At 45.6% G+C, this 27,004-nt stretch overlaps 2 protein-coding genes and 1 long non-coding RNA gene across 3 annotated transcripts in view; 1 reads left to right on the top strand and 2 right to left on the bottom strand.

The window, feature by feature from the left end:
• Positions 1–541: 541 nt before the first annotated feature.
• Positions 542–7,179, top strand: INA (internexin neuronal intermediate filament protein alpha). The gene is made up of 3 exons (XM_065672167.1): positions 542–1,638; positions 5,098–5,222; positions 5,790–7,179. The coding sequence occupies exons 1-3, from the start codon at positions 697–699 to the stop codon at positions 6,061–6,063; spliced, it is 1,341 nt and encodes a 446-aa protein (XP_065528239.1). The 5' UTR covers positions 542–696; the 3' UTR covers positions 6,064–7,179.
• Positions 2,564–14,881, bottom strand: LOC136010656 (uncharacterized). The gene is made up of 4 exons (XR_010610952.1): positions 14,187–14,881; positions 12,353–12,452; positions 4,124–4,247; positions 2,564–2,945 (listed from the first exon to the last, which is right to left on the bottom strand). It is a non-coding gene; the product is annotated as an uncharacterized LOC136010656 (long non-coding RNA).
• A 680-nt stretch (positions 14,882–15,561) lies between these two features.
• The window catches only part of PCGF6 (polycomb group ring finger 6), a 30,909-nt gene continuing 19,466 nt past the window's right edge, over positions 15,562–27,004 (bottom strand). Inside the window, exons 10-11 of the mRNA XM_065670707.1 lie at positions 23,989–24,075; positions 15,562–17,187 (exon numbers count right to left, since the gene is read on the bottom strand). Of these exons, the coding sequence (XP_065526779.1) occupies positions 17,131–17,187; positions 23,989–24,075 (144 nt within the window). The 3' untranslated portion in view covers positions 15,562–17,130. The remainder of the gene's footprint in view (positions 17,188–23,988; positions 24,076–27,004) is intronic.

Below are 27,004 nucleotides of genomic sequence, written 5' to 3' on the forward strand. Positions count from 1 at the left end.
TGCCCCCAGCTCCATCCTGCAGAGACCCACAGGGAGGAGAGGGGCTGGGGGGACCAGCCCCAAGGACACCTTCACCCCAGGCACAGGCGCACAGAACGGGCTCCCTCGAGGGAACAGCTGGGGATACCCCAGCAGGAGTGGTCTCTGTGCGTGTGCCTGTGTGCCTGCCTGACTGCCTCTCCACCTGCCCATTCTTGCCTGCTTCCTTCTGTGTTTCTGCTTCTCCTTGCCTGTGCATCTGCGTGCGCATCTGTGAGTGTCTCTCTGCACGTCTGCTTGTCTCTCTGTCCGTCTGCCTCTGAGCGTGTCTATGTATGTGTCTCACTGTGAATGTGCTTGTCCCTTCCCGCGTGCCTGCGCGTCCGTCTGTCCCTTTGTGTGTGTGTGACCTTGTCCATCTTCCCGTGCCTGTCTGTGTGCTCTTTATGCGTCCGTCTGGCCGTCCATCCCCACGCACGTACATCCATCCGCCCCTCCCGCCGCCACAGCCCTTCAGCACCTCGGAGCACGGACAGCTCCCGCCGCCTCCTGCCGCGGCGGCCCCGGGACCGCTCCGCGCACCGCACCGCGCACCGCGCACCGCACCGCAACATCCCCCCACCGGAGCGCCCCGCCCCGCGCCCCTCTCCGCACCGCATCCCGCCCCGCCCCGCCGTACTTAAGCACCGCCGCAGCCGCCGGTCCTGCTCCGCCGCCATGAGCTACAGCGCGGAGCCGGCGGCTCTGGCCGCCTCCTACCGCCACCTCTTCGCTGAGGCCCCGCGGCGCTCCGAGGGGGCTGCGGGCCTGCGGGCGCGCCCGGGCGCGGAGCCGGGGCCGGGCCGGGAGCGCAGCGCTGAGCCGCGTCTGGTGCGGGACAGCGAAAAGGCGCAGCTTCAGGGCCTGAACGAGCGCTTCGCCGGCTACATAGAGCGGGTGCGGGCGCTGGAGGAGCGGAACCGGGCGCTGGCGGCGGAGCTGGCGGCGCTGCGGCAGCGGTCTGCAGAGCCGCGCCGGCTGGGCCAGCTGCTGGGCGGGGAGCTGCGCGCCCTGCGCGCCCGGCTGGAGGAGGCGCACGGAGAGCGGGCGCAGGCGGCGCTGGAGCGGGCGCGCCTGGCCGAGGAGACGCAGCGGCTGCGGGCGCGCTGCGAGGAGGAGGCGCGGGGCCGCGCCGAGGCGGAGCAGGCGCTGCGCTCCCGGCAGCAGGCGGCCGAGGGGGCTACCCGCGCCCGCAACGACCTGGAGCGGCGTGCGGCGGCGCTGCGGGAGGAGCTGGCGGCGCTGCGCAGCGCGCACGCCGAGCAGCTGGCGCAGCTGGGGGCCGCGCTCCGCGCCGCCTCGCAACCGGCACCGGCCCCCTCGGTGCGGCCCGACCTGGCTGCGGCGCTGCGGGAGCTGCGCGCCCAGTACGAGGCGCTGGCGGCCCGCAACCTGCAGGCGGCCGAGGACTGGTACCGCACCCGCTGCGCCCGCCTCCACGAGCGCGCGGCCCGCAGCCAGGAGGCCGTGCGTGCCAGCCGCCGGGAGGCCGGCGAGTGCCGCCGTCAGCTCCAGGCCCGCCTGGCGGAGATGGAGAGCCTGCGCGGCGCCCACCAGTCCCTGGAGAGGCAGCTGCAGGAGCTGGAGGAGCGGCACAGCGCCGAGGCCGCCGGCCTGCAGGTGAGCCTGGCTGCGCCGGGATCCGACACCGTCCCTTCCCCGCGCAGGGTCCCCGGGCAAGCTCCGCCCCGGCGCTCGGTACTGTGCTGCGCTGGGCATCCCCTTCCCGTGCAACCTGCCCCAGCGGTCAGCACCTCCATCCCAGTAAAGTCCCCTAGCGCTGTGCAGCACCGAGCACGCAGCGCTCCCCCTGCTCTGGTCCTGTGCAGCGCTGAGCATCTCCACTGCATGCACACTCCTGCAGCGCAGCCCAGTCCTCTGCAGCAGCCCCTTCCGCAGCGCTGGGCACTCCGGCCCGATGCAGTGTCCCCCCGCACCGTGCAGCGACCAGCGCCTCTGTACCCCGTGCTGTGCTGTATGCACGCGACACCCCTCTCCCCCTCCACAACCAGCGCTGTGCAGCACCAAGCCCCCCCGCCACCATGCAGGAGCAGTGCCCCTGCAGCACTGCAGCTTGCCCCCCCACCCTGGCATACAGCCTCTCTGCCCTGAACAGCTAATCCAGCCTCACCAGGGCATTGCCTCCACCCTTTACCCATAGTTAGAACCCCAGAGAGCAGGCTTTGGGGGTATACACAGGGCCAGGACACTCTCCACCACCCCCTTCCCACAGGGGACATCCCTGTGCATGGCAGTGCTGTTTGGGGCATCGCCCCATCCCTGCCCTGTCCCTTGAGGGTCATCTCCAAAATTGCCCGCACATTTCCTGTTGCTGTGAGTAGTTCCTCGAAGGTGTCTGCCCAGGCTTGGCCCTTCGCCCTGTGTCTGTCTCCTGGCACCTGCACTGCAGAAACTGAAGCTCTACAAACGGTCAGGCTGGATTTGCAGCCAGATCCCTGCATCTCTTATGTCTGCACTCACAAGGGGCAGACATTGAGCACTCCACATCTCTTATTCCATTGCTGCAGTACTACGTTTTCTTGCTACAGGGAAATGTTCATGATTTATAATAAAATAAATTACATGGCTATTATTCTATTACATGGCTATTAAATGATCTGTGCTTTCTAAATCAAGCCATTTCCTTCTAAATACAAAAAAAAACCCGCCTTACATCATACCTGAAAGACATTATTTCACACCCAAGTAATGCCTTGTCATTTTCAAGGCCAGAAAAGGCGCTAGCCTCTCTAGAACTCATGACTCTAGTTCCAAGCTGCTTGCAAAAGTCCTGAATAGTTGAGGTCTTCTTCAGCAAATATTGTGAAAATAGAGAATATCTATTTCCTGTCATGGATGAAAGGATTATGCACAGTAATCTTCTTAAATAGTCTTGATGCCATGTGAAAAGGGATTCCAGGAACAACCTAGGAATTGAGGGGGAATAAAAAATGCAACTGAATTAAATGGCATCATAATTGAAATTGCCTTAGTGATAGCACAGCAGCGTTTTCCCACATGAGCCTCAGCAACTGCTTTAAGTGTGGCAATACATAGGAGCCTTTTAAGCAATGTGCATGTGTAGCAGCACATAATGGCTGCAACCAGTGGAAATGGATGGAATACTCTTAAAAGAGTACATTCCTATTGTTTGAGCTTTTGAAAGTTCCTATAGACTGCTAAATCAGGGGCATGTCTTGGTATTTGTAGGCTATCCAGTAAAATCTGGAGCAATATATGAGAGTTTTCCATTAGGGGACAGGTTTGCAGTGGTGTGGGGAGGGGGTTATTCTACCAGCTGGTAAAGCTGGGGTGTGGAAGGCTGGTACATGCAGGGCACCAAGGATAGCCCATTTTTAAAGAGCATTTTGTTCATGCGAACTGCAGCATTGGGAAGGGGGCTGAGGGCACAGAGGGTCAGAAAGCAAGAGTGGGGATGTCCAACGACAGGGCCACCCCGCGTCCCTCCCTCCTGTCATGGGTTGGTGCAACCGCAGTCTGGCTGCATTGGAGCAGAGATTTTAATCTGCACTGCAGCAGCAGCCATGCATGTCCTTTTCAGGTGATGCCCCAGTGGTCTCCTTGAACTGTTTCCCACTGCTCAGTCCTTCCTCAGAGGCACAGCTCCATGCAGCTCCATGGTCAGGCAGCACTGGTCAAGGCAGAGACCCCAAGGATGGCTGGTAAATGTCTGATAGGGCAGGATGTATCCAGCTAACTTGACTGAGGTGCCCCATGCCACATTCAGGATGAGCTGCCACTGCTTCTCTGGGGCCCAGATGAGGCTTGCTGCACCCAGCTCAGCACAGCACCCTGCTCCTTGGGCAGCTTCACTGTCATGGCTGTCTCTGCACTGAGCACAAGGAAGGTTATGCAGGACACAAAGGAGGGGACAGAATGGGGATAAGGACAGTGACAGGATGAGGACATGGAAAGGATGGGATGAGGACAGGGCCACGGTGGAGATAATGTGGCAGGACAAAGCTTGTTCACTGGGACAGAGAAGCTGGAAGCTCCAAGGCCTGGCTGTGGGAGGGGGTGTGGGAGAGCAGATGTTGGCAGTCCCCATTGCAGGGCTTTGCAGGCAGGGCTGCAAACTGCTTACTCATTCCTGCTCCAAATCACGCTCCTCCAGTGGCACAGTGGGGTGGCTGGCAGTGGGAAACCATCTGATTGAGAAGATCCCTACAGGAACAGGTTTCGCTGCTTTCAGGCTGCTGCTTAGATACCTGTGGGAGAGAACCAGGTTGCTTGTTTTCTGACCAAAAATAGAACAAAAAGATTAGTCCCCTTTGTTAGCAGGAGATCTAGCTTTAGACTTATGCACATCGCAGATAGAACAGGATGTAGCAGCTATGGCATGGCAAAGCTGATGGAAAGGACGCTGGAAGGACATTGTCCAGCTGAGCTCTTGCAGAGCAGGCCTCTGACTCTGTAACCCTCCACATCCCTGCATCCAGAGCCCCCCACCCTGGGGCTCTGAAGCATCTTCCTAGGAAGGTGTCAGACTGCTCCTCCTGGAACCAGCTCTTCCCTCCTGCCCTGTCAGCACCATCTCTCCTTCCACCACCTGAACACATCCCAGACTTTCTTAAACACCCCAAAACATGCTGCAGCCCTTTTCCTGGCAACCTCCCCAGCCGTGGGCTGATGCAGTGCTGGGTGCTCCCACGTGTCCTGCTTTGATGATGCTTAAGCCCAAAACTTCTCATCCCTCCCCAGCAGTTCTTCGCTTCCCTCTATAGCAGCCTGCCTTGTCCCCTGCAGGACTGGGGGCTCCACCACCATGTGCTATTTGCTGCCTCCGTCTCAAAGCCTGTGCTGCAGATGGGAAACTACTTAAATCCATCAATGTTTAAAGCCTTCCCCTGCATCACATACTCACAAGCCATGCCCAGTGCATTGCCCGCTACTCCATCTCTGTTAGCACAAAATTTCATGTCCTGAAGGTCCTAGTGGGATATGCTGTCATGGACCAATTGCCCGTTGCAGCTTCTCTGTCTCTGCAATGGGCAGAGCAGAAAACCTGTGGGAGAGGCCCCTGCTCCAAAACAGCCCTGAATGCCATTGCCTTTGCAGGACACCATTGGGCAGCTGGAGGATGACCTGCGAAACACCAAAAACGAGATGGCTCGGCACTTGAGGGAGTACCAAGACCTGCTTAACGTCAAGATGGCCCTGGATATCGAGATAGCTGCTTACAGGTAAGGCTGCTCTGATCCTGCTCTGCCTGGCCACCTCCCAAGCCCAATCCCCTGACCCCACCAGGCTGGGGTATTTTCAGGGACCCATTAAAGTACCTGGGAACACACTCAAGAAGATGCACCATTGTGTTGCTCATCTTCCCTGCCTGAGGAGCAGCCACGGCTCTATGGCATGCCTCTAGCAGACATGAACCATGTCCCTCAGTCACCCCATAAGCAGCTGCTCTTAATGGGGTTGGAAATTTCTCTCTCTTGCAAAGTCAAAGTAGATGCAAAAGGCAGAGTCCCTCTGGTTTGTGGTTTTATTTTCCTGGCATTTCTGGATGGAGAGGAGGGAATTGTCTCATGTACCCCATATTGCAAGTGCTCCAAAAAATATTCACCAAAGCATATTATTTTGAACCAGTTCCATGGCACAGCATGACCCAAGCCAGTGTCCACTGCAGGCTGGCGTGATGGCCTGGAGTGCCTGGACTTGCTCGCGGGTCACAGCATGCCCTCAGGCTTTGCAGATATTTCATGTAAGATATCCTAAGACTAACCTCTTCCCTTATGATGTGCTTGCAGGAAGCTGCTGGAGGGAGAGGAGAATCTCTTCAGCATGGGAAGCGTCAGCCTTTCAGAGCTCAATCCTCTCCCCAATCCCACTTACACCTTCCAGCCAAGAGGCTTTAGCTCCTCTACTCTGTCCTTCATGGAGGACAAGCAAGGAGAGGTTATTAAAGTGACCTCTAAAATATCATCCAGCAGGGCTGAGATGATTGAGGGGACCATAACCTCTGCCAAGAAAAGAGGGAGATTAAACCTGCATGATGGAATCATTGCAAATGCAAAGATGTAACTGTAAGGACTCCGTCCGTTTTGCATTTGAGGGGGAACAGTCTCCACTTGGCCTTTAAATTGCCTCTCTGGGCACAAAGCTGTGCTGGGCTTGCAGGAAGCCTCCTGGTGTTCCCTGGACACTGACCTGGGGCTGGCTTCCTTGTGAGTCCTGCCATGCAGAGGCCGAGCTTGGCACATTGCTCCCTTTTAAATGGGGCGGAGGCACGGGCCGGTAGCTAGATGCATGTTGGTCGTTGTTGTGGTGGCACAGTGGACTCGTAGTGGCACAGTGGACTTGTAGCACCCACCATCTCTCCCTCTCTCTCTCTCCCTCCTCCCACGGCATGCGAGAGGGAGCCAGCTCTCTGGGAAGGGGGAGGCAAGGGAAACAACTCAACATGTTTACTGTAACTAGTTTCAAGGCTACAGCCCTTCATCTACTATCCAAAGCCACTTATACCTGAACTCTTCCCCATTCCTCAAGCCACAGCTGTCCACTTTTAATGCCAGAAGCACAGAGATAGCTGTACTGGACTGTAACCACACCTGACACTTGGTCTATGAGCCACTTACGTTTTCAACTATAAGGAATGTTCATTTTATTTCATCCTGACGACTCCGTCTGGTTTTGGGCAGTGTTAACGCAGGCAGGCACAGGGCAGGGATGAGATGAAGGTACCACGATGGTGTGGAGTGCAGCACCTTATGTGGTGTCGCTGGCTCTGAAACATCAGGGTCTGCACAGCCCCTTGTTTGGCTGCACAGTTGGCAGATGAAAACCCTGCACTCCCATGAGCACTGTGCCCCAGCCAGTGCTGGGAAGCTGCAGGACTCCTAAGCACCAGCCCACAAAGCATCCTTGTCTCTGCTCTAACTGTTCCAATGTGCCAAATTTGATGTAGGATTTACAACCATAGGTTTCCTTCAATGCCTTAAAATTTGCCAATGATCGCTTTTGCAAGAGCTGGAGACTCTGTGTGTGTTGCCTCTCAGTGCCCTGGCAAGGTCATCGTCACGAGATGGTGGTGCCAGAGTCGTTTCTGGAACCAGCAAATCGTTTGCTCGCACTCTTTCCTCTTCTGTTGTAAGGCACAAGATAATAATTAAAAAGAAAGAAATAGTTACGTGGATCAAACTGAGCTGTTTTGTCTTCTTTGCTGCTGCTTTGACTTGGAAACAGACTTTGGTGTCTGGCCCGCAGCTGGTTTGGTCTCCAGCAGCCCCTTCAGGCCCCCACAAAGAGCTGGGTGTTGCGGTGCAGTGGCCAAACTCTACTGCTGGGGCTGCAGGGCAAGGCTGGTACCACCTATGGCAGTGGGGCCTGTCAGGCACTCAGAGGTGCCTGTTGCAGTAGCCCTTCATTGCAGGCAGTTCATGGCTGGCTGGCTGGGGGAACAAGGTGTCCCATGGCGGAGTCCACCCGCACTTCCCCAGAAAATCGTCTCTGAGGGTTCCATTTGCATCACCACCCAACAGTTCTGTCCCAAGGTGCCTGCCATTTCTCTGCTCTACCTGTGGGGGTTAAAAACAGCACCTTTGCCTTCACAAGTAAAGACAAAGTGATTTACACAACAGCAGATGGAAGAAGTGAGGGTGATTGTGCACCCACCCCCCGGTAAACACAGCAGCCAAAGGTGCCCACAGAGCTGGTATGACCAGGGCTGTCCTGTATTTGGATGATACCCATACTCTGCCCGAGATTTACCTGTAAAGGAGCACATGAAGGGCAATAGAAAGAGCACGGGTGCTGTCTATTGCCTTCCCATTCCTACCTTGTCCCACCACGTCACAGCAATCTGCCCCAGGGTCATGGCCTGACGGTCACTGGCTTCTCCACTACCGCTGCAGGCCAGGAGCCACTTCCCTTGACCCTGCCACACTGATAACCTTGGGGACGATGCCCCGGTGAGGCCACTCACAGTTGGGTGACACAGCCCTGGGAGAGCAGCCCTGTAAAGCAAGGGGCACCTTTCAGAGGCAGGGAAAGGGGCTCAGGGCATGGCTGGGGCAGCACATCCTACCAGCAGCCTCCAGCAGAACAGCACAGAGCAACCCAGGGCACCCAGGCAAAGCTTGGAGGGGGCAGGATCTGCAGAGTTAAGTCCAGGGCACTAGTACATAAAGCAAGGACCAACCAACCTCCAAGTATCTCTTGGCTCAGCTGTGAAGTAGGAAATGCAAACACATAGCATTTCTCTCAGACCACAGGGGAATAAAAGGCAGATGTGACTGCGCAGCTAGTGTAATATATTCTGAACCTCAAATACCCTCCAGTGCTGCTTTGTTTCTGTCCTTTGAGTATAAGCAGCCTGACCTGTCCTTTATACACCCAGCACAAGCCTCTGTAAGCATTCCTGCTTGCTCAGCTGGCTGGATGCTAGCAACGAAGATGGGAATTTTATTTTGGTGATACAGTGTGGAGGGGCTGCAGTCATGGAGGACAGCAACGGAGCTGCAGGAAGGACAAAGCACTGTTCTGGAGAACAGCTGCTTTGCAAGGGCCAGCCTGAGATTTCCTGCGTTTCTGGAGCTCTGCAGCATTTCAGTGCTGTCTCACGGTGCTAAGCTTCAGAGGTGTTAGGAGGGCAGCAGGCAGGGAGAGAATGTGGGCATTTAGGACACACCAGAAAGGACCAGACTGGATTTTGGATTATCTTCTGGTTTTGACAGCCCCTCTGCTGGGCTCTGTTCCTGTGGTTCCTGTAGGATCTGAGGTGCCAAGATTTAACTAACCTGATAGCAGCAAGTAACTAACCCACCCCACAAATGCCCTCCCAGGACAGGGTGAGCAAGAGCCCTGGCAGGATAGGCACACACTGCTTTCCTGAAGGACACAGCCCAACCAGAGATGCTGTGCAGCAATGGAAAAAGCTTCCAGGGAGGCAGGGCTGTACCCAGCTCCACAGCAGCCTCTCAGCTACCTGTGTCCAGCCTCTGGCTGCAATGCCTTGCTGTGGGAACCCAGCATCCCAGTGCCGATGCAGCCCCTTCTTGAGAAAGCCATTTCCTGGGCCTCAGCCCATTTAGGTTGCAGGACAGGAAAAGGGACTGCATAATGCTCACCTGAGGCATGCTGAGCCCCAGCTGACCAATTCATGCCGTCTGCTGTTGGGTGGGAAGACTGAGCTCCTCACTGGAGACATGGTGATGTGTGGCCCTTTCTTACCCTAAGGGAGGCCTGTGCCCACACTCTCCTCATCTTTAGGAGAACAATGAACACAGGGGGACAAGTCCAGCTCAGTGTGCTGCCAACACTGACCTCCAGCTACTATCTCCATCCAGACTTCCTTTTCTATTGCTGTCTTCTCCACGTGACTCCTTTCACCTGCCTGCTTATACACACCACAAGGCTCCTAAAGTGAAGCACGAAGTGGAAACCGCAATAACCCCTCCTTTGTGGTCCCATTTTTCTTACTGGGTTAAACACCAAGGTTGCCAGGGGAATGCAGTGAGTCAGACTGCAGCTGGTTAAAGATTTATATCTCTGAAGAACCTCAACCTCTGGGATAAAAGGCAGCTGTGAACACAGACTACACTGTGAGCTCAGGAAGAAGCAGAGAGGCACTGGAATGGGTTGCCCAGGGAGGTTGTGAATACTCTATCCCTGGCAGTGTTCAAGGCCAGGCTGGACAGAGCCTTGGGTGGGATGGTTTAGTGTGAGGTGTCCCTGCCCATGGCAGGGGGGCTGGAACTTGATGATCTTAATGTCCTTTCCAACCCTAACTATTCAATGACTACGATTTCTCCAGGATGTGTTGTCTTCACCTTACGCTTGGGAGAATTCCAGCCTCCACCCAGGGTGCAAACTCCCACCACAGGGCTGGCTGGTTGTTTTTTTTCCCCTGCATGGAGATCCTGGCTCATGCACATGCTGGCTGTGCTGTGGGGCTGCCTGGCTCTCCTGTTTTTTTTGTGACACTGGTGAAGTGGGACAGTCTGTGCAGCTTGGCACATTGCCTGGGGCAGGCCTATGTCACGGTCCTGCTGTTCCACTGATGGAAAAGCCTCATTCCCATTGTGATCCTGGAACCAAGGGTCCTTCAGCTCTGCCTGAGGTTCCTGCAACAACTGTACTGAGATATACAGCTCCTTAAAAAACAGAGAATCGCTGCACACAGAGAAGTTTTGCTAATGACTCTTGCCCGGATGCTGGAAGTCATTACAGAGTAAGCCAAAGGAAAAACAGCCAAAGGAAAAGAAAACCCCAAACATTTTTCCATTGGCAGGAATGCAAACATTCTGTTTTCCAGACTGAGGAAGAGCCCTGTCATCAGCAAGAAGGAATCAATAGGCAATTCGGAGCAAAGTCTCTTCCAGTGCCTTTGGCCGGATTCATCCAACTCGCTCCTTACCAGCTCTTAGCACAGAGACCTCTGCAGGGAGAAGAGCTTCTTCTCCAGTGAGTGACCATGCAGAGCCCTTAACACCAGCAGCCAGATAAATATGCCTGAATGAATGTCCACATCAGTGGGCTCTGACACTTTAAAGCAAACAGCATGAGCAATCCCAGCTCATTCATGCAAGTCTTCACAGGCGTATGGCAATAAGGGTCACTTGGCAAATGCTGTGTAACATGCAAAGAGGGTACTGCTTGGTATAGAGTGAGAGAACACTCATCGATCCTATTCTGTCCCAGAAGATTCCAGCTGAGCCAGAACGGTTGCAGAGCTAGGGTCTGCATTATGGATGGGAACACAGGGGTGCACTCCTAAGGCTTGTGCAGGGGCCTTCACTGAGACCCAGAGAAACCAGAGGGGAACCCGCAACTCTGGGACAAACAATTATATCCCTGGTGAAACAGGATGTACTGCAAAGACATTCTGCTGCACAGAAATGACCCCTCTGGTGGTGCTCAGATGTGGCCGCTGTAACATGAAGATGGAGCAATGTTCATACTAAACACAGACACACCTACTTGGAAGGGAAACATCCACAAAATTCCAGACTGCAATTCCAGAGCCCCAGGCACGCATCCACTTGCTGCTTGTAAATGGGAGCAAAGCTCTTGGGGTACTGTGAACATCAGTTCTGAAACAACAGAGGAACCAGAGTCGTTTCCCATTGCAGCAAGGTCATTTCAGCTCCTTTGCCTTTCAATACAGACAGCTGCTGGTTGCCAGCATCCCAGAGAGTACAGGATACTCAAGGTCCTGGGTCCCTACGCCCAAAGCAGCCTTGCAAATGCTCCAGCACACACGTAGTCATTCTCAGAGACTGTATACATGCACCAACCGAGTGTGGTCTGCAAGAACAAGCTGTTTGGAGATGTCATTTGGAAAAGCTGAGGTCAGACTGAAAAACACAGCTTGCACTGAGGCTTAGAACATCATTAAGTTTAGTTGATTTTTAACAGAAATGCAAAAAACCCCTCCAAGCCCTAGACGCAAGGCAGCTCATTAGCAAATTCCTAGTCTAGCAAAGTGGCCCAAGAGCTGTATGAGTAAGAATGCCTGGCAATGCTTGAAGCAATCAAAAATGTTTCAGCAAGCCAAAATATTCAGGCTAGATTATTAAGGAAGCAAAGATTATAGGAGCATACTGTAACTGAATGTCCTCTTTCCCTCCTAAATCCTTCCCCAGTCATACTCATCAGCCTAACTTCAGCCATATTTGAGAGAGCTGAAGGTCTCAAAGATACCAAACTCCTCCAGGTTTTGTGAGAGCAGGCTCTTAGGTGAAATACACTCATGGATTGAAAGGCTGGCAGAGGGCAGAGGTTATGAATGGCTCTACAATGAGGCAAGCTTCATTTGGAGCTCATTTGCAACAAAAAGACAAAGGTGTAAAAGCAAAAAACCCCCAAACACCACCAAACAAACCCAAAAGGCCCCACGCTAAAATAAGCTTTATTTTTTTAAATTTATTTATTTTTTTAACTGTTCACCCACTACTTGTTTCTTAAAACCAGCTGAATCCTTTCGGTTGAACTTCTCCATAGATAACTAACCCAATGCACTTGCAGATGGAACAACCTGCAACATAACAAATTCTGCCCAGATGTCTATCACTTAGCAAAAGTAAAGAAGAAGTAAAGTCTTCAAAAGAAACACACTTGGTCACTTTGGTAACAGGTACCAGTACCAGCCCTGTTGTACCCGAGTTTGTGATGGGGATCTCAGTTGCGGTTTGTTAATTGCCTGCCCTCACATACCCAGCACTAGTGTGGAGTTTACACACACTGAACTTATGTAAACAGAAATAACACAGAAATTATTGCTAAATGGAAGAATTTGACTCACGGTCACACAGCAAGCCAAGGACAGAGGGAAGTGGAAATGGGAATGCAGGCACCCCTGTGTTCAGCTTACCTGCTCACAGGGAGGAAGACCACCACCACTCCTGTCCTGTGTGTTGTGGCACACAATCTGCTATTTTATTGTCACCAGTAGGTGAAATGTTTTCCCATGTCTGTAAGGAAGAAAAAGGAGATTGCAGGTTCTGTGAAGGCTGTTGGGCTTCTCACAATGAGTTCTTACCTTTCAGTCCCAGGTATATGCAAGGACACATTGGTCGACCATTTAACAGTACCGCTTGTCAGCACAAGCTACACAAAAGCATGCTGCCAGCAGTGTGTGCTGAGCACACCCTTGGAACAACTGGTTGCCTCCCAGCACCACATTAAAAGCAGCTCTCCTAGGAACATGCTATTTTTCTCTACCTTTGCCAAGTCCCCATCACCCACTCTTCTAATGTTAAAATGCCTATTTTTCTTCCAAGGAAAACATTAAGATTTAATTTCCAAATAGACTATTTTACTATTAGAAAATACAAGCTCTTTTCCAATTTGGGAAATATTTCTTTTGCAGATCACTGCTGCTTTGACACAAATATATTGTTGTTACACTAAATCAAAACCAAGTGAAGATGGTGATGCAGCTCCAGCAGAATTTTGCAGCCGCAGGGCAGCCAATCAATATTGCATTTCGCCTCAAATGGGATTACCATTCATCTCAAAGAACAATAAAATTTGACCTGTTTATTGATTGAACTTGTATCTATGGCAACTGGCTGAAACCTCAGCAAATGTAAATATCCACCGGCTCATTCAACAAGGGTCTCTTAAAGACAACATGAGTAAAATTCAATTTCTGATTATGTTGCCTCCTCTCTTTGTGCTGAACTAGGAAGGGCTACAGAAAAATAAAAAAGTAGAAAAAATACTACAAATAAAAACCAAAAGTGTTGAGAACGTGCCATTTGCAACATTCCCTCCATCTCTCAGCAAGTATCTGTCACAGCAGAACGAGTGTATTTTAAAGTACCTAAACATTCAGGCTGGCACCTTACTGAGCACACAGTGTATTAGAAGATTCATGTGGACAATTCAACCATCTCCCTTTAAAAGAAAGGGATGTAATACATAAAATCTCCTATGTCTCCATTCATAGGCTCTCCCTCAGCTGCTGGAATAAACACCTCTCCCCCCCCATTTGTATGGAGCACAGATTTTGTAATGATGATACTCCACACTGAAGAAAAGTGAACACAGATATGCCAAGGGTGTAATTTCGCTAGGGGCTGTTAAAGTGCATTAACATAAATCATTGCACATAAATGCCTGATGATTCCCTCAAAGAAATTCAACACAGACTAGTATAACACCAGCTTGAAAGATTTATCAGTAAAACTCACTGGCTGCTTCACATCATGGAAATAAGCATTAAGGTTTCTCCTGGCTCATGTGTGCCACAGTCTGGTGGCAATGCAGATTAAGGCTGGGTGCAGTATTGGTGTTCAGAACATAACTGATAGTTACACATTGACATTGCAGTGCTCATCCATTTAGAGGGCTCAGCTGCATATTTCACTAGTCTCTTGAACCTTATCTTCCTATTACACTAAATCTATATTGGACACAAAACAGGCAGAACATAACCAACATGACTCCATGTTTGTGACTTGATTGTAGCTTGATTCTGCGTTTGTAAGAACTCCTGACACTAGGGCTCACCATCTCCTCTTGCTGGGAATTAGAAGATCTGTAAAGCAATTCAGAATTATGCTGCAGTACAAGTAGTATTTAATTAGGATCTGTGTTCGCCATGAAATCGCTAAGTAGGTAACCAGAAAATAAACCCAGAATTATTTTGTCAAGTGAAGAAACAATAGTGTCTATAAAGTAATGAATGAGTTCAAGCACACCTTCCGTAACTTCCAGAGCATGAAGCTGGCTCCTCTCCCATGAGGGCAGAAATACCATTCCATAGACGGCCTGTTGTTACAGAAGCTCTTCTATCATCAGGACCAAAAGTGACTGGAGGAAAGCCAAGGTTAAAAGGAGACCAACAGAAATAAAACAGCAGCAGGAGAGCTGAAAGAAGATTGGCACATTTTAAAGCAAGCAGACTGATTATGCAGGAAACCACACAGCCCACAGATCAGCCTTGGCAATAACTAAAGGTCACCCCTGCTGCATGCTGATGTGCCCCAGGGGTACTGCAGGGTTGGAGAGCAGATAAAACATCAGTGACTTCAAGATAAGTGTTAAGGTGAAAGAAAGCAGGATGTTCAGCCAGGAAGAATAAGCTAAGAATATGCTTTCTGAAGGCAGGTGAGGAAGAAATAGAGATGGAAGCAGACAAACGGGAAATAAGAGATCACTAAGCATTCATATTAAAATATCACAGGCAAAAGATTTTCAGTCCTCCTCATTAAGCCACTGAAAGAACGAAGTAGGAAGCCTTGGCCTTCTGCATTTTAGCTGGCATGTCATTTACCCTACAGAAAACCTCTCTTTAAACATATGCAGAAGCCTTTTCTTCCCCTTTTAAACAGAAACTGACACTGACATCAGAGCCAGTGTCCGCAAAATCATCTTGAGGCTATGTGAGTCAGCAGTATCCTAGAATGACATTCATTTGACTTAACTATCAGATTCTATATAACTGTTAAGCTTGGCGAATCAGCCCTTATGTAGACATGAAGTTCAAACCTGGATTAGGGAAGAGCTTGCAATGAAAAATGTGTCTATACTGCTAACTTTTTAAGCACAGAGCTATACATAGAAAACAAACCTATGAGTGATAGTGAAACAGGAAGTGGCAATATGAAGCATATGAACCCAGTGCCTTGCATAAAGCGTGGACCAGCACAGCAGAGAAAGATCCTGTTCACAGGGGACTCAATAGCAACAGCCATAAACATGAATGAAAATAATCTAGAGGTGGCTCTGACATAAAGATGTATGTATTGATGAAAACAGGGGTCCTTTAACTACGCAGGATTATTTCTCCTGTATCTGTGCTGAGAAATCATCTTGACATCTTTACTGAGTTATTTCTCACTGAAATCCTCATTAAAAGGAAAGTCGCAGAAATTCCATGTTACTCTAGCTGAGGATACCACACAGTTAGCTCCAATGAAGATTCTGGTATGAAACTACCCTTCACCATTGAACCTCCTAATTTAAATTTATCATTCTATATAACCCCAGAGCACACCCAGCAGTTTCAATATCAACGGCTCTAATTCTAAGCCTGACATAGGGAGCATGCCATGGAAATACGGGAGCTCAATTTTAAGTTGGCTAAAATAAAGTTTATTTTACTGTTACAATATATAATCTCTTATCAACACAACTCACAAAGTGTTTACAAAATAATCTCATTTTTTGCTGCATTTTAAACACTACTTTTATACAAACTTCAAAAGGTAAAATAGGAATTTGTAGCTACAAATGTTTTTGTTATTTTAGAAGCATTACAATAATTACTTTAAATAAGACTTTTTTTCCTATGGTGTCACATTCACAGATGATACAGAACATTTATTGTAAAGACCTGAGGAAGGATTCATGAAAGCTTTCTTTAAACAAAGGATGCCAGTCCTCTTAGGCTGGCAGCAAGCAAGTGCATTTCAGCTAACCTGGGTGCTCCAAAATACCTTACAAAGGAATCTCCTCCCTCTCCCAAATCTGACTATAGGGAGGGGGCTTGGTGCATAATGGCAGCTTTCATGAATCCCCACACTGATGACCTAGTATGCAGCAAGACTGTTAAGACACAAAACTCTGGTCCTTAATGCTGTGCAAGAAACCATGGAAACAGAAAAAAAAATTAATTATTACAGTTGCCACAAAACCTAGTATGTTAAATATGTAAAAATTAAAGTTCCTTAATGTCCTCTGTGACCCTGGCACTAACAAGCTAGTATTATATTACTTAACCCTGGTCTCCACTACAACGCACTAAAACACATTAAAAAGAGTGTAAAAAACTACCATCTCCGTGGCAGCTAGAAAGCTATGTGCTAAAGGATTTATGCTCCTGCTAGTCAAGTCAGCTGATGGATCTTACATGACAGCAGAGTGAGGCTGACAGTGATTATTTTACATACAGCAAGCAGGTAGAAAGAGGTGCTACCTTTTTAATTTTCATGCATAGTTTAACCAGCTCACAGCCGGCTCATCTCCACTAAGCCTAGAGATGCATGATCCACCATTTGGTATAAGCCAAACTACCAGCAAATATATTTCCAGTGCAAACAAAATTGTTTTTCTTCAAGAAAAACAATTAAATTTAATGCTACTTCTCAAAACCCAATGCTTACAATACATCATTTTCTACCTATTTTGGTCTGCATTTCTGAAGTTCCTTCCTCTTCCCAAATCATATCTGAAGACAGATGATCACAGTACACTTTATTTTTTAGGCAAATGACTGTCTCCTCCCCAAAATAACTTATACTGTCCACTGAAGATCATCCCTGAGAGCGCTGTTCTAGCTAGACACTTAGAAAACAAGCAGTATCTAATAGTTTAGAGGAAAAAAAGGCTGTTCACCCCATGAGCTCTTGTGGTTTTAGGAAGTAAAAAAATGCAGCTACTCTGAGCATTTCAATTCCCTGAGCAGAGTGAAATTTGAAGACAATAATTTGTAACACAAAGCATAGCAACATCTATAGCTGTACTTACAGAAGCTGGTTTTTGACAATGGTAAAGTCAGACGTTACATTATGAGCATACAGTAGTTCGTGGTAGCTCCTTGCTTCCTGTCACAGGAAATACAATGGCCTTCTTTGGTGAGAAACAGCAGTGAAGAAGCTTGATGACTTCGGATTCTTTTGCCTTCTGATATTCTACCAATCTTTAAGTTACAGTCATTGGAGATACCACCAGGCCATAGTGCAGAACAAGTAAACCATCCTAGAGAGAAGAGAAAGAAACTATCATCACACCAATTCACCTTCTTCATAAAGCACTTCTGTCACCACCTGGTATGACAGTCACTACTGCATGGTAGAACCTCAGCTTCCATCTCCCTTGCCACTTTATATCGTGCCCCTCCATATACTGAATGAAAGTGTTGAAATATCAAACCAAATAATTATATTCCCCTCTACTCTTTGTGCTGGAGAATGGTGTCAAAAAAGTAGTAAAATCTGGTACTTCGCTTTTATTTTAAAGTTATATTGAGATTATCTCATCTTCATACAATAGGCTTTCATTTACAACTCATGTTGCTTTCCAACATGATACTGTGGGGCAGAAAGATGCTACCAAAAGCTGTACAGGAAGAGCCCAGACTGCTACTGCACATTAAGTCATGATATTTCTCCTCTTTTGAGACTGCTCCACAATAAAAAACCTTTCACCTGTGAAACTGGGCACTTCCTGACTCATTAGACTTATGTCACTTAATTCCCACATAGCTGGTGAAAGGTCTAGCACTCACAGTCTGCTTCCACCCCTGATCCACTGGGAATCTGACTTGTTTAAATGACTTCTTATATGGACAGGCTTTAAAAAAAGTTTTCTTTTGAAGAGAGAAACGCATTAATCACAATGTTAGAACTGTCTGCCATAGATGTCTTTATAGTATGCAAGATAACGTATGCTCCAGAGAAGTTATACACTTGGGGGGTATATACCAGCCCATTAAAAGAAATTAAATCTTAAAAAGTTAATTATAAAAACAACAGTAAGACTCTTACCATTTTACAGGTTCTGTATTATAATACAGTAACAGTAAAAAGTACCATATTGGTCTAAATGCAGTGTTTTGGAAGAATACATATATATTTTTAAATAATAATTTGTTACGAATGTAAAAATGCTTCTGACTAGATGGTGCAGCCTCAACTGCTCACAAAAAAAAGAAGTCTCTGAGCCATTTTGCACCGAAGGAAATTTAAGATCAAGAAATTGATCTCAAAAAGGCTGTGCTTTTTCATGTCTCCATGACATGCTCTTTTTTGTTCCCTTAGGAATTCTTTTCAGACACACTGTCTGAATCAACACCTCTATGTTCTGCCTGGAAAATGACCTTTCCTTTGAAAAATACCCTTGTTTTGCCTCCAGTGCCACAAAGTTCTTTCAGCAGAAAACCACCCTGTTATTGTGTATAATTATTTTACTCCCTCTTCTACCATTAGTTGCTTTAGCTTTGTCTAACAGCTAAATGGTGGAAACACTGGAAACAAAGCTACTGCTCTAGGGGGTGTGTGTGTGTAGAAAAAAAGTGCAGTATGTTATTTTCAAGGAAAAAAAGAAAGTGGAAGAGCTATTGGAGTTTTCAAATGTGATAGTGAAAGAAAAGAGATTCATAGCAAAGGAGAACAGATCTGCAGCAGCAATACTTTCATCAATTTAGCCAACATGCTCGTTTAGTAAAATCTGAAACTCTGCTTCTGGTTACTGATATTTTCATTTACTTAAAGAGGAGATTAATATTCTAAGTCAGGAAAAGAGGGCACAAAAAAGAAGCCAATTAAAAATCCCCAAAATTTAAAAATATAAGGTCATAAAAATGGCCATGTCAACACAGACCCAAGGGCTACCCAGCCCCATGGTGAAAATCTTGATAAAAATACATGAAAAGGGCAAGAATGCCACCTCCCTATAAAATTTTTCATTTTCAAAAGCCTTTGTCAGGAAGTTCCTGAGGACTAAGTTAACGTTGCTTTGTATCAAAGTGTCTTCTGATGACTTGACTTCTATGAACCTGGTCTGTTGCTTCTGAATCTACAAACTTCTGGCACCCAGAAGTCAAACCTAAAGGCAATCAAATCCAAATCACCGGACATGGTGATGTCAGTCATAAGATCAAGACTGAAGATCTGAAAAAGGGGTTAAAATGGAGGCACTGAGAAAACTGGATCAAACTATTTCAAAGGAACCATTAATACCAACCAGAAGGCTGATGCTGGAAAGGGCAGCACATTAGAACACATATAAAAGACACCATAGTCAAGCTACAACAAATATACTTGTTCCCTAACTCTACAGCTACAGATGATATAAATGGCTTCAGAGCAACAGTAAATGTGCTCTGTGAGTCTCATGCAGCTTCACTTTCATTTAAAAGATGCTTATGATGACAAATGAGGGCCTAGTGTAGGATAGGTGCCAACCAACCTTAAGGTCAATGGGCAGGCATGACAAAACCCTATTTTATTCCTGTGGTGTTATATTAGTGCCAGCTCACTAACATTCCATCTTCTCATGCTGTTAATAACCAGAAATCTGCTTCTAATTCCTAAACAGATATAAGAAGAGACAGGAGCTTTAACTCACTTCATGCGTAGCATAAGGTGGGACAACTGCGTTGCAACATGAAGAAGTGTTCTCATTTCTTGTCAGGTAGAACAGGCACTGTGAAGTTACTTATGAACCTTTTGACACACAGTACACTGTTTTGACACACAGCTCACTGTGAAGTACACCTTCACAAAGGTATACTTATTCCTTGTGCTTGTGAGCTACTTCGACTGAAAAAATAAGACACATTCAAGCTTTTTTTTTTTTTTTGAGAACTGTAGTCAAAACCCAATTTTTCTCTACAGCAGAGTTTCTTAAAGGAAAGAAATATTAATACGAGAAAATGCTGCAATGTATTCTTTGATGAATGAGGTTTCAAATGTCCTATTTGGCAGGAGGACATTTAAAGAAATTATCTATCTACACAGGAAATACCCCTGTTAAACCAAAGACCAAACTGACTATAATGCCTCTGTACAAACAGAAGTTGAAAGTTAAGCCAGTACCGGCACTGCTTACACTGTAATTATTCACTTTTTAAGCACTATACATTTCTATATATGTTCAGCTGCTTTCTCTTGATACTGCTCTTAAAAGGAAATCCAAACAGGGAACAGCTTATTAGTATTCCACTGCTTATTACAAATCTCGAATCAGGCCAAATCAGACATCCCTCCTCCTCTAGCCAAAAGCAAAACTCTCTGGTGTTTTTTGCCACACATTTGTGAACCTGACCTAAGCAAATTGTACTGTTACACACAACCATAAACTTTAGAGTGGAACTGACAGACCAGAACATTACAGCATATACACATTCTGATGTTATAAAGCACTAGCAACCAGAAGCGCCCTGCTTTCCAAATTCAATATCCCCACAGCAAAGAGTAAACCACTTCCACAGCAGATGTGTGCTAGAGGGTCACAGTAACTAACTTAGATCACAGCTCTTACTGTCTAGCTCAGGAGAACAAAAAAATACGGCAGCACTGGGCTATAAAAGGTGAGAACTACAGAGACCATTATAATCCACAAGACCTCTGTGCCGAGGGCCAAGGACATAAAGGACTACTACTCTTTCTAGCTTTTACCATGTGTGAACTTACTACATCCATCAGTGACACACCGCTCTGAGAAGGTCAGTTTCAGACAAATAAAAATAACTAGCAGCTTGGATCACACTGCATTCGTGCAGCAGAGGGGAGGGATAGAAATTATATTCCCATGTAGCTAACAACAATCTTACTTCCTCAGCTACTTGATCAAACTTTTAATTACAGGCAGATCTCAATGCTTGGTTACAAAATTAAGCCTTTAAAAAAATTCCTATCAGTGTCTTTCATCTCTTTTAGCAGTAATTTTCAGAAGTTTTACACTGTTTTAGAAATTATATATGAAAAAAGTCACTTTGCTTAAATTATGTGCAGCAAATTTTTTATGTTTTAGCTCTGAACAGAGCTAGAAATCCTACTTTCAGCTCTCAACCTACCACCCAATTTCAGAAGTGTTAAAATACCTTCAGATCTACAGGATTAAACATGATTTATTGCTGATTTTTTTTAGGCTTATATTTACTTCTTGGAAACTACCATGTAAATTGTTTCCATTCAAGCACTAGCATTTCTTGCCTATTTACTCCAATTAAAACAAACTGAATAGGTTACAATGGGGAGAATGTCAGGAATATTTATTTTTAACGTCAAATCACACTTGATCTTCCCACACTTGTTGGAAAGGCACATAGTAATTCAGAACAGCTAAAATCCTGCTTGCTTGTTCCTACAGAAGACTTACATTTAATTGAGGCTCTAAGGCATCACTACACGTTGTTACTCAGTAGGAAGAAAAAAAAAACCCAAGCCCACTCAAAATCTTCATAAGACAATCTCTGAGCATTTAAGAACCATTCAGGAGGAATAAAAGCCCCTAAAAAATTACAGTAATTATGGTCCTGAAAAATAAATCTCACACTCAATATGTTTTGCTGCATTGCATTGGAAGAAACTCACAATGTAAATGCTGCCAAAGAATGCATATTAAAATTAATGCCTTTGGCAACGAGAAACTTATCTGCATTTTTTATATCACTTTTCTCAGCAAAATAACTGCTGTCATCAATGAACTTGCAAGTAAAAAACGTGACTCAAGAGCAGTTACTTTCCTCCTCTAGCAGTGTCTGTACTTATCTAAATAAAATCCCCCAGTGTTTACTCCTTTAAATGACTTTGTATTGCGTAAGTAGCTACTGAAGCTGTTTTCTTAGCATGAAGCATCTATAATGACCCTCAAAACTGGTAAATGACAATGGCAGTTTGGAAGAGTGCTTCAGTATCCCAGTGAGAGCTGCTAGGGGCAGCCAAGCTCCAACACTGGTTTGGAAAGGCTGGAAGGTTATGATGGCACAAGATGCCCTTGGAGCTCAATGTAAAATCCACCAAGCACTATTTTATAGTTGTAGTTGCACTGGGCAAGGACAATCATGCCCCTCACTGAATTTCAGGTCTTGGTGAAAAAGAAATAATCCTTACCATTTGTAGTTTTGACCTATCTTTTTTTCTCCTGGATAATTGTCTAAAAACATATTTCCAAGGGTTTTTAATCCTGGAAATGCATCCTCTTGATTTCTGATAAATAATAACAATGTAACACTATAAACTATGAAACTTTTACAATTATTTCAATACCAAGAAGCAATTGTGCTTTATTTCTAACATTCGCACTTCAACTATTTGCTATCCTAAGAGGTTCTGTAACAAAATGAAGAAAAATTAAGGGTGACACTGATCTTTCAAATTTCCTTGCGAAAGTGACTACAAAAGCACAAGACTCCACAAAAAGCAAAAATCTTCTCTTTGCCCAGTAGAGCAGACTTGCAAGAATTCATCACTAGCATACTGATTTTGTAATAACGAGATTTGAAACATCACTGGAGAATGTAACTCAAGACAACTGTTCTCCTTGTGGAGCTGCTGGCTGGTACTTCGCCATTAAACATCAGTCAGGCAGACCCAATTCTGACAAGGAATGGAAGACACTAAACTTCAACTAGACAGATCATGTCAGAGAACAAACTGATGAAATTTTCTCTAAAGTGCTTCCCTAAGAGCATTTCTCATACAGGAAAAGATTTTGTGCTAAGATGAAGTCTAAAAGCGTGTACATTTGACTATACCCCTGGACTGAGAAATAAATCACCCCCTGCTGTTTACTGAAACTTTCAGTAGAGGACACTTGCATCACTATGTGTTGATTGCTGTATTTACTTACTTTGAGTTCATTATGCTAGGAACAAGTTTGTTACCAGTGCTGGCTTTCTCCTGGTTTCTATCCCCTGCTCCCTAAAGTAGGTTAGGTTACACTTTATTTATTTCTGCATGTTATTATATGAACAGCTAAACCATCAAGTATGGCATTTATTCCCTCTGACTGCAGAAAGAGAGGTACACACAAGCCTCAAAGATTTTTAATGGGTACCAGCACTAGCATTAGCCACACTTGTCTGCCCTGACTGAGGGACTCCTTGTTACTCAAATCAGGTAAAGGTGAAGCAGTGTCCAAGATACCTCAAAATCAACTTTCCACTTGACCCAGAAATCCTCTTGTGGGGGCTTGAAAGGGCTCAGCAGTAAATTTACATGCAAAGATTGTGCATATGTTTGCACAAATAAGTCAAGAGAACTGAATTTGTTATTTTAACCCTTTAGCCATCTCCTCAGATTACTTTCCAAATAAAATACCTATCTAAATCCTATTTTTTCCTACTGTATTAGATTAAACAGTAACTTTTCAGATATCCAAGTTTAAATAAACAGCTTACCATTCCTCACAATTTCACATCTGTGTCTTACTATGCACTGGACAGACCACTTCATTGCTTTTGCTGCACTTCTAAAATGGTATGACCCTTCCCATTATAAAGATGCTTGAAAAGATTTCCAAGGAAGTAAGAAAATGCTTTCCTATTTGCAGAGTCAGCAGCACTTAAGACAGTAAACTATCAACAAGAAATAGCTGTCTATACACTCATGCTGTAAGCAGTATTGGTATATTTGGTTTGTATTTTTATAAGCAAGTTTATGTCCCTGACCTAATCACACGGCTGGCCCTATTTCGGATGCTTCAGGTCCTCCCATTTCTTGCAGAGATGCAACTGCCAGGGAGGAAGACAAGGAATGTTAATTGAAAGAAAAGGCTGGTATGATTTATCACTGGTAACAACCTGTTTCAGAATAGGAAAAAAAACCCACCACAAAGCCCTCATGTCCAGGTCATCATCAAAGCACCAAGAACATTCTTAGCACATGGTGTACCTCTCAACTCCACTTGCAATATAAAAAATGTTTTGTGTAAGCTGGAAAAATTTTTCATAGTAACCTCTTCAGCCAAGCTGCTGCTACCTAAGAGCTTAAGGAAGGAAGTCTTTTACTTTAAAACAGAAAACCTGGAGCAAAGCCCAAGCTCCATATGTACCTGTACTGCACTCTCTCCTATGGCTTGACGAATTTCCCTCAGAGTCTGGTAGTGTTCTAGGAGGTGATCACCGCATATTATGTCCACCTGTGAAAGAACATAAACACCATCAAGTTCAACCTACCTTTGGACAAGTGAAATGGTATCTAAGTCCTTCACAATGGATCACAGGAGTTCAATTCTAGCATGTTAGACAATAAAGCCATCCTTACCTTTGTTGGCCAAATGTACTCAGCACACGCAGCGCTGTTGCACTGCCCTAATGTTTCTTACCCCATGCCCCTAACCTGGGGCTCACTTCTGGAACAGTTTTATTGTTTCACTCCCAGTTTTGTGCCTCCACTGAAAAAAGTTCTCTAGTAACAGCTGTGACAAATTTAACGTGAATTTAGAGCATGTATTAAAACAATCCCACAAACATCCAGACTCATTCATTAGCTGCAAAAGAGGGCAAGTTGTTTGTGCCGCTGACAATGAGCCATTGCTACCCTCATTCCTACCTTGAGCAAGAAAACACGTGAATAAGCCTGCTTAATATGACTGCTTGAAGAAGTGTTTTAATAGAAAAGCTCATTGTATGCCACCCTCAGCAACCACATCCCACAGTCCTCTTTCGAAGTGCAATCAATAGCTCTGTGATGCAAGTGAAGGACACACTCAGCAATTCTAAGTGATGTCCTCTAATGCAGCTAAACTATGCCACTGAGGTCTGCAATTCCACAGGAGGCACTTTTATTAAGTAACTGCCCACAAAACCAGTAAGATTTTTTTTGGGAAAAAAAATTAAATAAAATGAGTAAGTGGGCTATTCTGAATTCCTTGCCTTGACTATTATAAAAAATAAGCCTCTTTAGGAATTTACTTCACATAACGTAAATCTAGTCTCTAACATTCTAAATTAGAGCAGCTAACACAGCACTGTTTCCCTCTCAACTGCAGCTTGCTTACATTTTGCTTATGAGCAATTTTTAGATACAGAAATGAGAGCTGTCATCTGTGACTTACAATGATAAAACCTCAATGTTAAAGTTAAGAGCATTGACAATGAGCTGTCCCGCAGATTTCTGCAAGGAAAACATCTAAGCTCTGCCACTGCAGTAGTTGGGGAGCATACTGCAATGTCATTATGTATTCTCTTCCACAGACACTTCACTATAGGATACACTCTGTGCTTAAGCTGTTCAATTCCCCTGGATTTATGCTCTTTTGCGTGCTGACCCACTCTCTCTCTTTCAGTCTTCATGAAAAGATTTGGGAAGATTTATGTCTCATGCTGGCAGACTGCATTGTTTCGAGAATCAAAACACAGGAACTCTACTCCTTGGAGACTCAGAAAGGGCTAATTTACCTCACCATCTGTATAGTATGAGAATGATGTAGGATACTCTGTTCATGTTAGGTTGAACCTTAATGTGCAGAAGAAATGAACTGCTCAGCACTACTTTTGATTTTAGCTCCTAGGGCAAAACCAGCAAGTAAAAACTAATCTGGATGTAACATTAAATACTGATTAGCTGATTACACATGTAACATATACATTCATATTTCATTATGTATACATTCATATACATTACTGATTATATGTGTATACATTTAACAGCAACATTAGATGCATTTAACACAGAACCTGTAAGAAATATATTTCTTTTTGAAAGCTGGCTACAGTTATTTCTGCTGTTTCCCATGTATTCTACCCTCTAGTTATTACTGCAGGAAGGATGGCATATCTGCTTTGCTTTTCAGTGATATACAAGTTTAATCACATTTGCTTTATAGGCTTACTTTTATAATTTTTACACCATTAAGGCACTGAAAACTCAATCTTGCTCCCACTGAAGATACATACATAGATATTTTATATATTCTACAGAAACAGAAAATCTAATCTATTTGCCCAATATAGATGCCAATGACACAGTGACAACTGCTGTTTCAAAACAGAATCAGAACGCTTGTTTGAAAATATCCCACTCTGACCCTGCTGCTAGAGTTTCAAATGCTCATCATTAAAGATTCAGTGTCTTCTAATACATTGAGAAGTTTTTCACATTTAACATGTTAAAGTGCTCTGAATACCAAACGTTCAATCAACTCATTCCAGTACCAAAGCCTGAACTTCTGCCTGCTAATTTGATGCTAGGAGTCATTCTATAAAGACAAGAGAACAGAACATAAAATGGAAAAAAAAACCCAGCTCAGCGAGAAAATCAGTTGTGAAATGTGCCTCGGAGGAATCTTTGTGCCATACAGGAATTAATATATTCCATCGCAAAAGAAGCACCAGCAACTCAAGTACTATGGATTTACTATAATTTCAACTGACAGGTAAGAATGAAGCCAGCTAGTACTGATAGGCAGTGAGGCAGCAGTAAATATCATTTGACCTTTCACTGTGAGGAAACATGAACGTGTAGCTGATGTACAGTCTCTGAACAGCTCTATTAAAATTCTTATTAAAGCAGCCTTTCTATAATGCCACTTATGTTCTTTAGGTGGCATGCCTGTTATTAGCGCTATTTCTCTAAAAGCCATGATAAAAGTTCAGTTATATATTAATACTAAATAGGATGGAGATAAAATTGGAAAATATTCATGCAAGGGACATCCCACATAAAATTAATACCAAGGAACAATTTGGCCCAGAAAGCAGTAGACTCTAGTCAGTAGTTTCTATGCCAACCCACACTATCCAGGGAAGGATAAGGAAAAAACAAAGTTTTAGAGATTGACATGAGTATTTGGGCTAGTTATACAAAAAGCTGACAAATTTTTCCATTTCTCTAGCTGCTATTTACTTTTCAGAGGTACCAGATACTTCTATTCCAGTGTCTAAGACTAGCATGAAGAAACTGCATCAGCAACTACGTTATGTGAGCACAGACTTTCTTCTGGTCTTTCCCCAGGCTGTGATTTACACACATCTGATTATGGAACATTTCCATTCCACAGGCTACATTAATGAATTCAAACCAGCCAAGCTGCAAGTCTTTCAGCAGTCTTTCACAGAGTGAATGGC

Source organism: Lathamus discolor, chromosome 3, assembly GCF_037157495.1.
Source record: "Lathamus discolor isolate bLatDis1 chromosome 3, bLatDis1.hap1, whole genome shotgun sequence".
NCBI classification, from domain to species: Eukaryota; Metazoa; Chordata; class Aves; order Psittaciformes; family Psittacidae; genus Lathamus; species Lathamus discolor.

Bases quoted from the DNA above. Each gene is read 5' to 3' on its own strand.
- INA (XM_065672167.1), top strand. From the start codon at position 697: ATGAGCTACAGCGCGGAGCCGGCGGCTCTGGCCGCCTCCTACCGCCAC. The intron at 1,639-5,097 runs GTGAGCCTGGCT...TTGCCTTTGCAG, and splicing joins CCGAGGCCGCCGGCCTGCAG to GACACCATTGGGCAGCTGGA. The intron at 5,223-5,789 runs GTAAGGCTGCTC...ATGTGCTTGCAG, and splicing joins ATCGAGATAGCTGCTTACAG to GAAGCTGCTGGAGGGAGAGG.